At 35.8% G+C, this 17102-nt stretch overlaps 1 protein-coding gene across 2 annotated transcripts in view; it reads right to left on the bottom strand.

Moving 5' to 3' along the window:
* The window catches only part of MED23 (mediator complex subunit 23), a 40209-nt gene that overhangs the window by 4163 nt on the left and 18944 nt on the right, over positions 1-17102 (bottom strand). For both annotated transcript variants that reach the window (XM_019729375.3, XM_019729377.3), the window contains 14 exons: positions 15716-15861; positions 14562-14807; positions 12907-13049; positions 11660-11834; positions 10824-10987; positions 8584-8708; positions 7364-7566; positions 7096-7276; positions 6155-6325; positions 5507-5723; positions 3690-3926; positions 2570-2735; positions 1503-1575; positions 340-554 (listed from right to left, as the gene is read on the bottom strand). In XM_019729375.3, the coding sequence (XP_019584934.1) occupies positions 340-554; positions 1503-1575; positions 2570-2735; positions 3690-3926; positions 5507-5723; positions 6155-6325; positions 7096-7276; positions 7364-7566; positions 8584-8708; positions 10824-10987; positions 11660-11834; positions 12907-13049; positions 14562-14807; positions 15716-15861 (2462 nt within the window). The remainder of the gene's footprint in view (positions 1-339; positions 555-1502; positions 1576-2569; positions 2736-3689; positions 3927-5506; positions 5724-6154; positions 6326-7095; positions 7277-7363; positions 7567-8583; positions 8709-10823; positions 10988-11659; positions 11835-12906; positions 13050-14561; positions 14808-15715; positions 15862-17102) is intronic.

The raw sequence follows: 17102 nt of genomic DNA, 5'->3' as shown, positions 1-17102 counted from the left end.
GATAAATAATCAGAAAATAGGTTAATATCAGTTACTCAGTTCAAAAGGCAACTTTCGGACTATATTCTGGAAAAAGCATAAATTTGACTAAGCTTCCTTAAAATGTAATAGAAAACAAGATTCTAGATTATTACTTACATATACAAATGAATCTTTTTCAAACAATTCTGAAAAAAGAAGCTTTCTGATTATCTAGAAGTTCTACTTAACTACTTAACTCTTACTTTACAAGTTGTTCCACTGAATGAAATATATACCTCGTGTGTAAAAGATATTAAAAAAAATAAAACAAAACAAAACGAAAAAAGTCAAATTTCTTTAAGAAATCATAATACCTACTTGGGAATGAGAGAAAGTTGTCCGATGCTAGAATGGTGCCACACAGCATGTGCTAGAGCTAATGTATAGCTACAGCTCATCTCGGAGTAGGACTGATGACAAGCAGTGAAATCAAAGAGGCGGAATGGATAGCCAACCCACTCTGTTTCAGATGTCAGGCTGGGACTGCTGATAACGCTCACAATTTGATCATGAAGGACAATCCAATATGGCTCCTTTAAAACCAAAGGAAAGCCTGATGAAAAATATCCCTTATCTACTCTAGTATTCCACCCCATATCCAATATCACACTCACAAGATTCAAATAATAGCACTTTCTCATTCTTTAATGTTTTCTACTTATCTAGCTTCTGTCTCTGAGTAATGGAAATTTCAAAATCAAAACGGGGTGGCTTCAGTATAAGTCAGTAACAACCAGGGAGAAGTGTCTGTGAGTTAGAGGGCTCTATACACGTGTCTGTCCTGTTCATTTAGCTCCTGATATTTGCTATACAATAAATCTAGCTTAACAATATTTACTATACTGACAATACTGGTACACATATGTAATTCCAAAATAAATATATTTCAGATGTGTGTAAGGAAAAAGTGATTTATAGAGGTGCATAATCAGAAAAGTCTGGAGAGCACAGGGTCAGATAATATTACTGACATTCAAAGATACCACAACAGACAACTGTGTGCTGCTGACTAGACACATGTAGAAGTCAGGGAAGAGTTCACTGAAGAAGCAGGCCTAAGTTGGCAAGGAATGAGTAAGCTTCAGAGATGCTGACAGAAGGAAGAAGGGTTCCGGCATAATGTCTTATTCTCTAACATATCAAAAACACCTGAAACATGTCTCAACAAGCATTATTTGCACGAGCAAAGGCTATAGATACATAACATGTTAAGCGGTAGAAAGTAGATCAAATTGTAATGTAAAAACTAAGGGTGGATTGGTAAAGTGGGACCAATGGATGTAGGGACCCAAAAGTCAGGTAGATTTAATTAGATGTGATGTAGAAGGCAAAAAAAACACACAAAAAAACAGTCACTATAGATTTTGAAGCGGTAACAATGTGAAAAGTTTAAAAACATGAAAGATTTCATTAACTGCATGATGTCCTGTCATTCTTGTAGCTGCATTCCATTACTACATACGAATCACAACTGAACTCACTGGTAGGGCAGTGATGATCAATCCAATTGCATTCATCCATGCTGTGATATTCTCTCTTGGCACTAACGGCTGACTACAAGTGGGAAAAATAATAAAAATGGTAAATTATGAAAACATTTTGTATGGTTGAAAATGGATCTTATTTTGAGAACATACATAATTCAGAGGCTGACAATTGACCTACTCCAATAAAACTACAATAGCTTTTTATTAAGTAAAAATTTAATATACGTACACAAAAACAAAATAAGGATTTTTTGCTTGTTTGTTTTTTTGGTTGTTTCCTTTAACAAATGGGCTGAAAGACTATTTCCACTTATTTATGTTTCTTATCTAATCATTATACCCTCCTTCATGATGGTCTTTAAGGAAGGAATCTTGAAAGACTTTCTGTAGTGAGAAGTTAACATTATTCTTAAATTAAAGGTCAAACAGCTAATAAAGAATAGAAGGATAGAAGTGGAGGGCTGGCCCAGTGGCTCAGGTGGTTGGAGAGCGGTGCTCCCACATGGGCCAGTGAGCTGCACCCTCTACAGCTAAGACTGTGAACAACAGCCCTCCCTGGAGCTGGGCTGCCTCGAGAAGCCAGAGGTTGACATGGGTTGCTGAGTGCTTCCTCTGCAGGCTACTGTGTGCCCCCGTGAGTGGCCAGCAGCCAGCGTGATTGGCCGGGAGCCATCATGTGTGGGCGAGAGCTGCTGTAAGCGGTCAACCAGCGACCGACTGCTGGGGAGCCCAAGGCTCATAATACCAGCATGGACCAGGCAGCTGTGTCCTACACAACTAGACTGAGAAACAACGGCTTGAACCGTAATGGGGCAGGGGGGCGGCGAGGGAGGGGTGGAAGAAGGAGGAAAAAAAAAGAAGTGGAAACAAACTCAGGTCTCTGACCTTGTCCAGGGCTCATTCCATTACACCAATATCACCAAAACAAGATGGAGAACCAAAAGATAGTTACTATCCAATGTGCATCAGCCTTGGGACAAAGATTTGTCTAACGGCTCCAAATAAAATATTCTTTTTACAAATAAACAATGAATCTTACTGCAGTGCAACAGAATACACACCTTTTCAGGACGACATTTAGAAGGGCATTTCCAACTTCTTTGCCTGAAACAGTCAAGGCCATGAGTTCCACACAAGTAACATGCAGCGCGTGGGCAGCCGGGTTGGGAAACTCATTGAATCTCCAGTCACAGTTTGGGAAAGGACCAGGAGATTTGCCAGCCATCGGTGCAGACGATTAAAGCAATAACTGGTTATTCTGAGATTAATGGCTCACATTTGTATAGTGCTTTACAGTTTTCAAAATGTTTCACATGTAAACATTTCATCAGTCAATTTATCTGATTATGAAACCCCAAGGAGTGATTTATCAGAGACATTAAGAGGCAAATAAAACAAACTAAATACAAGTAAGTTTGACATGACTAAAATGTATTGACAGCAACCATGTGATCAACCATAAGATATAAATGGTTGGTCTTATATAGAGTAGCTCTTATAAATGACATGAGAGCTACAGATGCCATCAAGGTATTCCTAGGCTTCCTCAATCAATTTCTTTTAATAGTTATAGGGCAGTTAATAAGAAAATTGCTCTATAATAAGTAATTCTTTTACTTCAGGAAATAAATTCGTTTGTGTAGGAAAATAAATCATGCCTATTCATGTAAAATTGCTCTATCTAATTAATAGTGGCATGGTATATAGACATATTAAGTATAGTGTACTGATAACTTAAAACATTAAATCAAAGTGAAGACATAAAAATACCAATATAGCAGTTTTTTCACTAAAAAAGAGAAAATAAGTTTTATTATTATCTATTAATATTTTTTTAAAATTCAAGGATTCATTTAAAGCTATAAAATTCTATGTTCTCCATTAGTAAACAGATGCATGTACTACAATTCATAGTACCTTTAGTTTCCTTTGAAACGAATCTTAGAAGGTCTGTTTTTAAGTATAAATTTTAACGGAGTGAATTTCTGCCTATCTGGCATGATACTGCTAATTTAAGATTTCAAAGCCTTTATAGAAGTAAAAGTAAAAATGATCTTTATAAAACATGAAGTTTTGGAATATGTAAAAATACTACCTGGGAAAGACAATACAGTCTATGTTCTCACAAATGAACATACAGTTATTTCTGAAGACTCTGGAAAACCACAATAAAAAGGATATTATCTACCAGTCTGCCAATCAATCTGCAATAGTAGGAGTCATCAGGGACCCAAGGATTTTCTTCCAGTGCATTCATAGCGCACTTCAGGTAAGTGTCACTTAGACACCAGCCCTGTGGTCGATTATCCTTGAGCGAGCCAATGATCGCATGGACAAGTTTTCGTTTGAGATATGCACGCTCTCTCAGGTGCATTTCATAATAGTGCAGAGTGTTATACAAGTAAGTCACTGGACGATCTGCGAAGAAGAAAACAGATCACTACAATGTTTATCTGGTTACTGACAACTGTGAAAAACTAATCCTCTGTTTTCAAGATTACCAAAAACCAGCTCAGAAGATTATGAAACTATTTCACAAATATCAATTGCAGACAATGAATATTTTAATTTTAGGACAAGGCAGAAGGCTTCCAATAACATATACAGGTTGTATTTAAGGATGTTCATTACACTCTGAGGTAGCAATTTCACTTCTGGAAATTTATCCTGCAAAAATGACACATGTGCAAAGAATGCCGCCACAGCTATGTCTATACCAGCAAAAGGTTAGAATGGCCTAAATGGTCAAAAACAGGGGACTGGTTAAGTAAATTATGACATGTATGAGGCAGTTTTTTATGTACTGATATAAAATAATCAACCCTAATACATTATAAAGGTAGAAAAGGCCAGGTGCAGAACAAGGTGTATATTACATATTATTTGTGGGGAAAAAAACCAAACAGAGTATCTAAGGAAGAACACATACGAAACTGGCAATAGTGGTTGCCCATTGAGAAAGAAATCTGCTAGTTGGACGACAGAGATGGGACCACTTTTCACTGCATGTCTTTCTGTATCATCTACACAATCCAAACGAAAACTGTTTTTAAAGAAATGCTCACTTGAACTTCACTCTGTAGTACTAAAGCACAATTCAGACTTCTGCACTGGAGGAAGACATCTTAGATCAAGGATAAAGAGAGCGGCCCCCCAGATAAATACACTTTGTCTCCATAGTGGCTTCTCTGGAACTTCCACTCTTCGGTCACTGACTCTACCCTTCTCCAGTACCAGGCTTAAAACTTTAGAGTTGTCTTTGATTTCTTTCTTTTGATATTCTCCTCATACCAGCCAACCAAGTCCTTCTTCTTCCTTAACTCATTTCCATTGTAACCGGATTTATCTAAAATAAATGCTTTCCATTTATGCCTTCCAGGCCATGACCTTACTCAATAACTTCTAGTTCATTCTTGATTATCTGCAGGTTATAAAGTCAAAACTTCTCAGTCTGGCATTTAAGGTGATCTACTGTCAGGTACAATATACAAATTTTCAAGTTAGCCCAATGGGATGATTATTTTCGAAATGTTTTGTTTTCAATACTTTCATGATTTTTCCAAAGGATTCCTTCCGCCTACTAAGTTCTCTTCTCCTTTCTGTTTATACAAATCCCATACATCACAGTTCAAATCCTATACAAGAAGCCTGCCAAGATCCAATTAGTTCACAGTAACATAAGTCTGTTGTGAACACATACATTTCTCCTTCTATACTCATTTGGCAATTAATCACACATTATGTAAAATAAGGCATCTCTTGCATATCACTGTTGTTTTTTTTTTGCTATTTAATACATTTACTATGATTATCTATTCACATTTTTATATTGTCTACTTTATACTTAATGGTATTATCACATAGCACTTACCTTCAAAACACTTTCATTAAAAGAAATTAAAATAAAACCTTAAGAATCATTATTACCCATATAGTCATGCCCAGCCTAGTTTTTTTTATAGAGCCGTTAGATGGAATTAAAACTTGAAAAAACTCACCATGAAATTTATATAAGCCTCCTAGGTGATCTAGTAGAGTCTCCAGTGATTTGGATACTGGAAGCAACTCTAAAAATCGGTGGATTACTATATCAAATACTGGCAGGAATCGGAGACACACATTTCCAAAATAGATGGGCAGATAGGGGGACTGGATCTGTACAGGAGGATCGACCTGCTCTGCCAGGCCCTCAAAATACAGCTTCTCTGGGTACTTCTGTGGAAGTGAGGAAATTACAAATGTTTAGCGCATCTGTTTTTATGCTCTTCAAAAAAGAGCTAAATAAACTTGCCATTTTTTAAAAGACTATGAAACCAATTTTGTTCCTACAAAGCAATGAAAGCCAAAGTCCTTTACTTGACAAAAATTTCTTATCCCAAAGATACACCAGAGATGACGTACACAGGATTTGTAATAACTCTTTTCATTTTGTATTGTAAGGACCCACGTCTACTAAAACTGCAGTTTTAATTTATTCTTAACTTGAGAGATACTCTAGACCCTTGAGGACGTTTAGAAAGCTAACTTGCTTCCATACAGACCAGAGAGAAAACAGTAGAACTACAGCGAAAACCGCCAAATCAATTAGCCAAACACCTAAGCATGGCTTAAAAAGGATTCACTGAAGCACTAATTTGAATTGGTACCTTGTGATAATTCATGTGCTTGGTGTGCCAGTCGTTCTGTAGCCAGTGCTCTGGGGAATTTTCCTTCACAAAGTCACTTACTCGGTTTCTAAAATCATTTGGTTTGAGTAACAGCAACTGAATTATGAAGTAACAAACCTGGGCTTCATTTCCTTCATGACTACGCATGGCCTTTGGAGAACAACAGAAAAATTATATGAACATGCCCAACCCGTGCAGAAGTATGGCTCTGCCACTTGATACTCTAAATCTGAATACAGTAAGATCTTACTATATCTCTATTTTGTCCTTTTATTTTATTGAATTATAGATTTATATCTTTCCCCCTAGTAGATTATAACCATCTTTATATCCTCCACAGCTATGAGGTTAATGCTAATCAACTAAGCCACCCCAAATATCACCACAATAGTATTAAAAGGAAATAAAATGTAGCATTGTCCAGCAGGACAATGCCTTTTCTTAAAATTTTGCCTGAAATAGATATAAAAGTCAGGAGAAAAAACCATATGGGGAATACTGGTGGCTGTGAGAAACACTGCGTTTTCACTGTGGCTACCAAATAGAAATGGTTATCAGCACTCTGCAAAGAAATGCAGTGACTACTGCTTCCTGCCTCTAGTGGGAGACTTTGAGAATCAACTCAGGGTCTAACTGCTTGTACTGGCATCGCAAGGCCAGGGCCACATCTGTCTTATTTACTCTATACCTTTGTGCATAGAACATATCCAATACATAGTGACTGAATGAAGGAATAAAAAAATTGGGAAATCTCTAGTTTCTTAGGGAAGTGATAGCAATGCTTGATTAGAGTATACATTTTTTAAATCCTTAGAAGCAATATAGAGTAGATCAGCACAAGATCCATCAGTCATACATGCTTTGATCCAAAAGAGAATGAGACAGCTTAAACACTTAGTCTTAAGCAAGCATATTCTTACCAGGCAGAGAATTAATCTGTCCAATGTAACAATGTTGTACTTCCATACCATATCATTAAGAATTTCAATGCATTTATTGAGTTGCTGACCCCCAGCTGACGTAGAGAACTCATACACCAGGAAATCTGCAAATGTTCTCACATGGGCTACCAAGGCCCTGGCTCCAATTCTTTCTAATACTCTGGAAAGCAGACCGTAAAAAATAAATTATATTGCTGTATGGTGTAACAGTTTGCCAAATGGAATGCGATCTAGGTTTCTGGCTTACCTGTAGCCAATCTGATTAATATGATCTGTTTCCAAGAGCATTTTCCAGAGAAGACAAAGAAAGAGAGGAGACCCTTGCACAGAAAAGTGGGTAATGATGGCATTTTCATCGGTCATTGACTTCCACTTCCTATATTCCTCCTCCACATTTTTTTTCAGATTAAAACGACTTTCCTGAGGTACATTATTTTGTTTGAAGAATGCCTAAAAGGAGGATCAAAGTCTATTTCAATGGTTGTAGTAAAAAGAATGCCGGCTATAAAGAAATGAGCTCTAGGCTTGACTCTGACACTAACAAACTCTTGGTGACCTCAAGCAAGTCAGTAATCAAAGCCTGAATTTCTATACTGGGAAAATATGCAGGCTTGACTAGATTATTGATAAGCTTCCTCTCCTCGATCTCCCAAACAGAAATTCCCAGCAAGCCTGAATTCAAAGCTTCTTCAATCATCTGTTGATACTTCTGCTCACCTTTGAAAAAAAAAGAAAAGAAAATGTATGTGCCTTTTGGTTATATATTTCAGTATCTCTGTAAGGAAAATCTATTATTCTAGCCCAATAGTTCTCAGAGTGTGGTCCCCAGATCATCAGATTCAACATCACCTGGACCCTGTAAGAAATGCAAATTCTTGGGCCCCAACGCAGTCCTATTGAATCAGAAGCTCTGCAGCTGGGGCCCAGCAATCTGTGTCTAAACAAGCCCTCCAGGAGAGTCTGGTAAGTTTGGGGACTACTGCTCTAGCCCTATTGGTTAGAAGTTATAGGAAACAGATGTTTATCATGTCTAAAATTTTCTCTGCAAAGTCGAAGATAGTGAGGTTTTCCTTTCTCCACAGTACAAAGGCCAACTTTATAGTTTTTCTCTATGTGATGTTTTTTTTAAATCTACTCATGTGTAGCATATGTGTATTCTGTGGAACTCCATTCAATTGTATTTCTCCCCATTTCACTTCTATGAGAAAGAATTTTTCAGGTAATGTGTTAATTCCTACAAGATTCTAAAAGTGTTAACTAATAAGATGAAACCATAATAATTAAAATTTTAGAAACACATCCAGTCTTAGACTAGCACAAGGAACAACTCAAGATTTTGGAATAACAAATTTTTTAAAATAAAAGCTAATTTTCTTTGGATGTCACCAAAACTAACTCCCTAGAATAACATTGTAAACGGAAGAAAGATTTCATATATATTCAATACATCATTCAAGACCAAATTACCTGTAGTGGGCCTGGAAAACAACTCAGAGTGTGGGAAGCCCAGTTATGAGGAGTAAAACTCATGATGGTCTGCAGTATGTCTTTACACCAAGTTCCCTGAATTGAATCAGAGCCTGTAAAAAAATCTAAACAGAAACAAACAGATGTAATCCAAATATAAATGATTATATCCACAATTCATAAAGAGATCACAGAGAAAGTCACAACAATTATGTACACTCAGAGAATTTCACTGCAGTGTAATTTACTGCTTAAATAGTAATATTTAGCTTAGGACCTAAATTTGAATGATATGAATTACCAAATTGGTAAATATGAACACAATTAGTGAAAAGAAGACAAAAGACATCTGGAATCTTTTTCTTTCTTTTGACAGAGCACCAAATGATACATCAGTTGAACAGGCCAACCACGATTACTCATTTAGTTCAGTCTGACGATGAGGTATTAGCACTCTTTTGAGCCAAAGGAATAGAATTAAGAAAGTAGATATCTTTTCTGGTGGTTGAAACAGCTATAGACTACAAGTGTAACAACCTAAATCAAAGAGTTTTATTTATGTAAAATAAGATAGTTTACACAAATGTATTTAAGGTTGCTAAATTCAGTAACGATTTCTTTAACACAGCAGTTCTCAAAGAGTGGGCTGTAGACTCTGTGGTCCCCAATATCCTTTCAAGGATTTGATGAAGTTAAAGCGATTAAAATAATACTAAGATATCACTGGCTTTTTTACTGTGTTGACATGTGCACTGATGGTGCAAAGGCAATGATGGGTAAAAGTGCTGGCCCTCAGAACAAATCAGTGGCACCAAACCACACTGATAGCCATTGCAATTTTCACCACTATATGACCTCAGTGAAAAAAAAGTGCCAATTCCACTTAATATCCTTAATGAAGTAGTAAAAAAAAGGATTACATTTCAGCCCTTACGCACACCTATTTTTAATATTTTGTGTGATAAAATGGAAGTATGCATTAAGTGTTCCAGCTATACACCAAAGTATGAAGGGCATCTTGAGGAAAAGTATTTGTCAATTAATTATTCCATTATATTAGCTCTTTTTTTCATGGAATTCCAATTTTACTTGAAAGACCAAGTGACAAAAAACTATAGCTATTCAGATTGGGCATTAAGGAGACATTTTATTGCAAAATTTACAAAGGTAGCCTGTCACTTCAAGGAAAACAAATGACTGCATCTTTTACCAATCATAATATGTAACCGTTCAAGTGAAAAATCAGAATTTTAGGAAACTTGTATCCATTACCATGAGTCCGATAACTTTCCAAAACTTGAACATTTTTCTAATTAAATTTATAGTGATAGTAACAAATGTTAATTTTATGACACTGTATAATGAAATACATCAACATTTACAAGATCTACATAACTCACTGAAACAATGTTTTCCAAAAACCAATTCATAAAGTTACAAAATACGCATGGATAAAAAAATGGACAGAATAGATCCATGGATTATAATGTAACAGAGTGCAATACTTCACTGATGGGATTTTGGATTCCACATTGCAACATTTAAGAAACTTGTCCAATTTTGTGTGCCATCGAAGAATACTCACAATTAGCTGAAAAGGGTATTAAAATACTCCTCCCCTTTCCTATCTTATTTCTTCACTTACTTATACTTAGTATTGCAATAAATGAAATGTAGAAGCAAATATGAGAAACCAACCATCTTCCTTTACATCAGACATTAAAGAGAGATGCAAAAAATAAAACAATGGCAGCTCTTCTGACTAAAGTTTTGTTTTGGAGACTACAGGGTCTATTTTTCATGAAAATATGTTATTTATGTTAACATCTAATAAGTTTATTTTGTTGTTTTTAAATGAATCAAATACATATTTAAAACTGCTATTTTAATATCTAATTAAGTAAACATTAATACATTAATAGATATAATACATATAAACAAAATCTGTGGGAATTTCAATTATATTTTTAATAGTGTAAAGTGGTCCTGAGACCAAAAAACTCAAGAACCACTACTGAAAAATGATGCAAGATGGCTGAAAACTCAACCTTGGTAAAATGACAGTACCCAGAAGAACCTACATTAAAGACTGAAATGGTGAAGATATCAAAACAATTGTTTTTTTCTTGAATAAATGAAAAATAGTTTTTCAGTATGTTATCCCCTTCATAATCAGTAGGGACCCAGCACGCCACTCTAATTCATCTGTTTTTGGTGGCAGTGGTGGACAGTCACTGTACCTGTTACGTGAGTTGCTCTAGCTAAAGTCAGTATCAAGGCTCGGTTCAGTTCTTCAGATTCCGCAGACAGCACTGTTTTGGGATCGCTAAGGAAGCGTGTAAACTGTGGCTGTACCTCCGAGCTACCTAATGCTGTGATAAGTCTGAGCGCCGTGCTCTCAACACTGAAAGGTGGCAGAACAAAAAGAAACATGAAAAAGTTAACTTGCGCATAAAATTTCAGAATTATAGAATTAAATCTAATTCTAGGTTAATTACAGTAGAAAAACAGGCAAACTGTATTTCCCTTTTTTGATTAAAAAAAAACAAACTCCTCTTTTGTGTGAGATGAGCTTTGCTTAATTTGTTTTTGAAACCTGAGGTGCCAAATGTTATAGCAAATACCACCTGACAATTTTGAACATTTGAAAAAGATAGCCTGTAGCCCGTAGGACTGAAACATTTCACCTGGATATACAGCACTTCAAAAATTACATTTATTTTTATCTGAAATATATTTTCACTTAGAGCAAAATTAAAATGACATGATACTTTAACCGTAATCTGAAGTATATTTAAATCCAGTATTCTAAAGGGTTGAATTAGGACAAAACGTCAAAGATCTTGGAAGTACTTATTATCCGCCCAAAGATCCCAAGGCAAGGACTCAACTATCTTAATAAATATTTGTTTAAAAAGCTGGACTCTATTCATTCTATACTGGAAATAAAATACTCCAGAAGCAGAGGAGTTTCATGACAAATGAATAAAAGTATTATAAGGTAAAGGATTACATTTCTCATCTCCAACAAAGATTCTAATAAATCTTAAAGAAAGATAGTCTTCAACGAGCTCACCAGAGATGGAGCTGGTTCTGGTTTGTTTGTGCAACTGCAGCCAATGTATGAAGATGACTCAAGAGCTGAACCCTGTAATGAGGCTGAATGTGGTGCATTCGGTAGCTGAACATCTCAAGAAGTGTGTGTAAAATTCCCCAGGCATGAGACTTGAAAACAGTTGGCAAAAGTTGACCTTGAGGAATAAGATAATTTAAGACAACAATCAGTAAAGGCTGTGCATTAAAAGGTATCTGAAAACAAGTCACACTGAGTAAAATGAACATAAAAATTTGATTGTGAATACACACACACACACACACACACACTCACACAGACGCATACATAGGTACACATATTTTCTAAATTTTCTCCATAATTTCTACTTTAAATGTAAGGGAAAAAATTCAGATCATAATTATAACACCAAGTTTTTTTGTTGTTGCTTTTCTTCCCTCTGGCATTTGACCACTGATTACTCAAGTTCATCTGGAAAAATAAGAGAAAAGATATGGAAAATAAAATTCTAACCTTCCTCAAGTCTTAGTTATCTTTCAAATTAATTTTATAAAGTGAATGTTCCCAACCTTTTGAAGCATGAGGATCGCTTTTTAATACACAAATTGTATCACACCTGATCTTAGTCCCTCCTCCCTCCCAAGAAAGTTTTATTCAACTCTCAATTATCTGATAAGAAGAGTAACTACAGTTAAAATTAAAATTATACTATATTGGTGAAAAGTTAGAATTACCACGAATCAGAAAAACACTTCTGTATTGGAAAGAATCTACTATTTAGAACTGTGTAATAACTAACAGACACTATAAATTGTCTTCTGCATTGCAGGGAAACTCCTTCCATATTGCTATTCACTGAGTACTCATTGCTGCCCCAGGAGCGAACCAGCAAGAGAGGCAAATGGGACTGTGATTTGCACAAAAGGATAGTGACCATGTCTGTCCTACACACTGTATCCCAAGCAACTAGCATAATGCCCTTTTCCTACCATCACTTTACTTAAAAATGTAACTCCCCTGACCTGCATACCTCCTATGCCTATTTTTTACTTTATTTTTCTCTATAAGACTTATCACCTGACATTTTCCAATTTCATTTATTTATTTATTGTCTGTCTCTCTCATTAGCAGGTAATCTCTATGATGACAGTGACTTCTGTATACTGCTGTATGCCAGCACCTAGAAGAGTACCTGCTGAATTAATGTATGGATTAATAATGGTTATAAATACTAGAAAATCTTGGCTTACTGATAAATCCTTTGATGCCCAAAGACTCTATTTCCATATAGACCAATAAACGACTGTAAGTTTCCACTAGGGCTGGAGCCAAGGCCACACTGGACTTTGCATGAGCAAGTTTTATCACTCTCGTAGCAATGCTGTGGATAAGGCTAGGGAGAAACAAAAGGAAAGAAAATAAAACTCCACGTTTTGGACATAAACACAGGGGTTATTCTACTTATAGGGAACTTAGTATAAATCTGAACTTAAATATATGAAACGATTCAGTTCCATTTTAATCATTCAAGCTGCGCAGGACACTCGGTAGTGATGCATGGTACAGCCCGAGACTAATTCTGGTTTCCATGGCGCTTTCAATGTGTATCAGGATCCCTCTACTCACAGAAAAGAAGAATTTGGGTATAACTCATAAGAACATGCTTGAATGGATTCAGTCTGTTTTTCTTTTCTAAATACATAACTAGAACTACTTGAGAAATTTAGCTTTTCCAACAGAATTCCTTAATAAATCACTGCTAAGACCCAAATGTTAGGTTTTAACAGAGCTTTCCTCAACTCTGCCACACATGCTTTGACTAAAGCACGTGTACAGTTTGATCACAGTGTTTACCATTTGGAACAGCATGGCTTTTCTAGAACTGAAGACCTGCCTGGAGGCCCACAGATGAATTCTTTGACCTACAGTGTTTGAAGTTTGAGCCAATACCTAAGAGCTGAAAGACTAGAAATGAAGATCTGAATTTCTAGCCCCTCAAAAAATCGAAAAGAGCTAGCCATACTGGTCTGCGTTCCTGCATTACAGAAGTCAGCTAACGCGGCAGCGCTACGAGGGGAGCCCTGCACGCTCCAGTCTGCCTCAGGCCCCTCCACCCACATGCTTCCACATACACGAACATCTGGCTCTCACTCAGCCCTAGGTGTCCCTCATTTACATTATCAGCTTGGTTCTTGGCGGCACATGAGGTTCGAGAATTACATCCAACAGAATGTTTCTGTCTTTCAGAAACCATAATGGCAATTCTAAAAGTGCCCTTATTTGTAATCAATACAGTTAAGGCATTACAATTTTTATATCGCTGGACTCAGCAACTCCACTTCCAGCAAATTGTTTAATGAGACTGTAATTATGGATAGATGCAAAGACAGCCATAAAGACAGTCTTTATGAAAGCCGTCTTTATAAACTAAGACATTGTAAATAACCTCAATGTCCAACAATGTGGAACTGGCAAAATAATCATATGTGGCATCACAAGACTTCTTTGTAGCAACAGATACGTTTGAAGAACACTAGACCTAAAAAGGTGCTTGATCAATTATTATGGGGACAAAAAAAGTTTTAAAATAGTATTGCAGTAAGCCTATTTTGTTTTAAAAAATCCATAAATGCATGTACTTATACATATAATAAAAGACTCAGAATATACACAAAATTTTTTTATACATCTCATGGAGAAATTATAACAATTGCTTTTTTTTGTGGGGGGGCGCGTTATTTGTATATTCTAGAAATCCTATAATAACATGATCATTTTGTAATAAGAAACTAATTATTCTTAAAACATGAACCTGACCATAAAACACACAAACATAATCATGAAAGCAAGTCTATACTATACTGACATCAATTCCATGACACAGGACCGAATGAACAGAACGTACCTCATTTTGGCATGAACTGTCAGTGAATCCAGGAGGTTCATTGGTAAGGGAGTAATAGATCCTGAAGCCAAACAGCTCGTTCCAGGAAGAGGTATCCTCATAATTCCATTTCCATAAATAGTTTCTACCAGAGCTCCCATGGGTAACGTAAAACATTCTGAATTTGTTGAGTATGCATTACACAGCAGGGCAATCTTATAGTCATTCATTTGTAAACTCTTATTTCTAAGACTCTGCTGTAGGAACCTAAAATTTCAAGTCCCATTAATCAGAAAAAATGCAAATAATTTACAGAAAATTAACTTGCATTTTAAAAAAGTTTAACATCATGCAACTATTTACTATCTTTATTCCTGTAGGTTTTATGGTTTCTGCCCAAAATGTAGAGTAGAAACACATAAAAAGTTTAAATAGCATTTCAGAAAGAATTTAGGTAATTATAAGTTAACAGTAAATAGGTATTTGTAAGTAGGTACTATATATACACAGCACTAAAATTCAGAAGTGAAGAAATAACTCACAAATTCATGGACTAGGTTTCTACTGATTTCTACGCCTTCATTATAGACGCCACTATGAAAAGATAGCTATGGTGCGTGTCATAAAATGAAAGCTACATGACTATCCTACAGTCTTCTGTGAAGAGATTTGGCAATCCTTTTCAGAAGTTCTGGGTGGGAAGTTCAGCTATTCCTAACACCCGTCACTGAAGCCCGGACCTATCTAAAAAGGGCATCTCTGAGTAATCAGAGCTTAGGGACTGATGTGAGGCAGCATGCCAGCCAGATCAGCTCAACCAATCCTGGCAGCCCAGGGAGTGAAAAACATCTGTCAGATTATGCTCAAATCCCAAGAAATTTTTGAAACATTTTCACATATGTTTGGAAATTAAGAACTTTAAGGTAAAACATGGAGAAGAAAAGGTTAGACCTGAAAATCAAAAAAATGCATATAAATAGGATTAGTTAATCTTCAATTGCTTTCTGATGCAGTTATTGGTCAGTTTGTCTTGGTATGACATACACTTTCATCACCCTTACTTTCAATGGGTGTGGGGAGATTTCTATTCTTTACACAAATACTGAGAACAATATTAGTCTAAAATCCACTATTTATAAAATAAAAATATTAACTGTCAAGCTACAATTACTTACTCATGGTGAAGTTTTAGGGAATGAGGTATTGGAATCTGTAGCTTAGAGTTGTCATTTTGGGCTTTTCTATTAAGATGAATCCAAATGCAAGTCATTGCAAAGGCATGAGTTGACTGAGGTTTGTTAATATCAGGAACTGGGATATACTGGAAAACAATATAAGAAAGCGAGGACTTAACTAATTATATATATTTTAGTAATCTATTTTTGATATAGTTCTTTTTAAAATATCTGTGTTAATTTAGCTCCAATTGTTCTTTGGCTATTCAATAATACAAATCAGAAGATCTAGTAGCTATAAAATATTGAAACTATTACAAGATTGTTTTGATGTACCAAGAAATTAACAGAAATTCACAGGTGCTTAGTCAAGCTTTTCCTACTGCCACAGAGCCCTCACAATCATTTAAAATTTTTATTCTTTAATAATTAAACACATCATTATGAAATCTTTCTGAATGTGACAAATATACTAAAAGCAGATAATTTCTAAAAGTCACATGTATGCTTTTCAGGAACATAAAAATTAAGAATTTGCTTTAAAATTGTTCGACATTAACAAAAGAGATGAGGAAGAAAAATGAAACAAGATTATTTCTTGGTGATTGGTGCATGGGATTTTATTTTTCTATTCATTCTACTCTTTTTGGGTATTTAAAAATCTAGGGAAATGCAAACCAAAACCACAATGAGGTATCACCGCATACTTGTTAGAATAGCTATTATCAAAAAGACAAGAATAATAAGTGTTGGACAGAACATGGAGAAAAGGGAACCCTCATTACTGCTGGTGGGATTATAAATTGGTGCAGCCACTATGGAAAACAGTGTGGAGGTTCCTTAAAAAAATTAAAAATGGAACTACCCTATGATCCAGCTATTCCATTTCTGGGTATTTACCTGAAGAATACAAAAACACTAATTGAAAAGATATATGCACTCCTATGTTCACTGCAGCAGTATTTACAATAGCCAAGATAGGGAAACAACCTAAGTGTCCATCGATGGATGAATGGAAAAAAATACACACACACACACACACACACATACACACACATACAACCACAAACACACACACACTATGGAATACTACTACTCAGCCACAAATAAGAATGAAATCTTGCCATTTGTGACAATGTAAATGAACCCTGAGGGTATGTTAAATGAAATAAGTCATAAGGAGAAAGGCAAATACCATATAATTTCATTCATGTGGAATTTTAAGAAGCAAACAAACCCCGCCCCAAACCAAACAAACCAAATAAAACAAAAAACAAGCTCATAGATACAGAGAACAGATCAGTAATTATCAGAGGGGAAGGGGGTTAAGGGATAGGTGAAAGGGGTGAAGGGGGTCAACTGTATGGCGATGGATAGAAACTAAACT

The sequence above is a fragment of the Rhinolophus sinicus genome, chromosome 2, assembly GCF_057876585.1.
Source record: "Rhinolophus sinicus isolate RSI-liver-muscle chromosome 2, RSI-T2T, whole genome shotgun sequence".
NCBI lineage: Eukaryota > Metazoa > Chordata > Mammalia > Chiroptera > Rhinolophidae > Rhinolophus > Rhinolophus sinicus.
The sequence above is the reverse complement of the archived record's forward strand: the minus strand, read 5'-3'. Positions and strand labels throughout refer to the sequence as shown.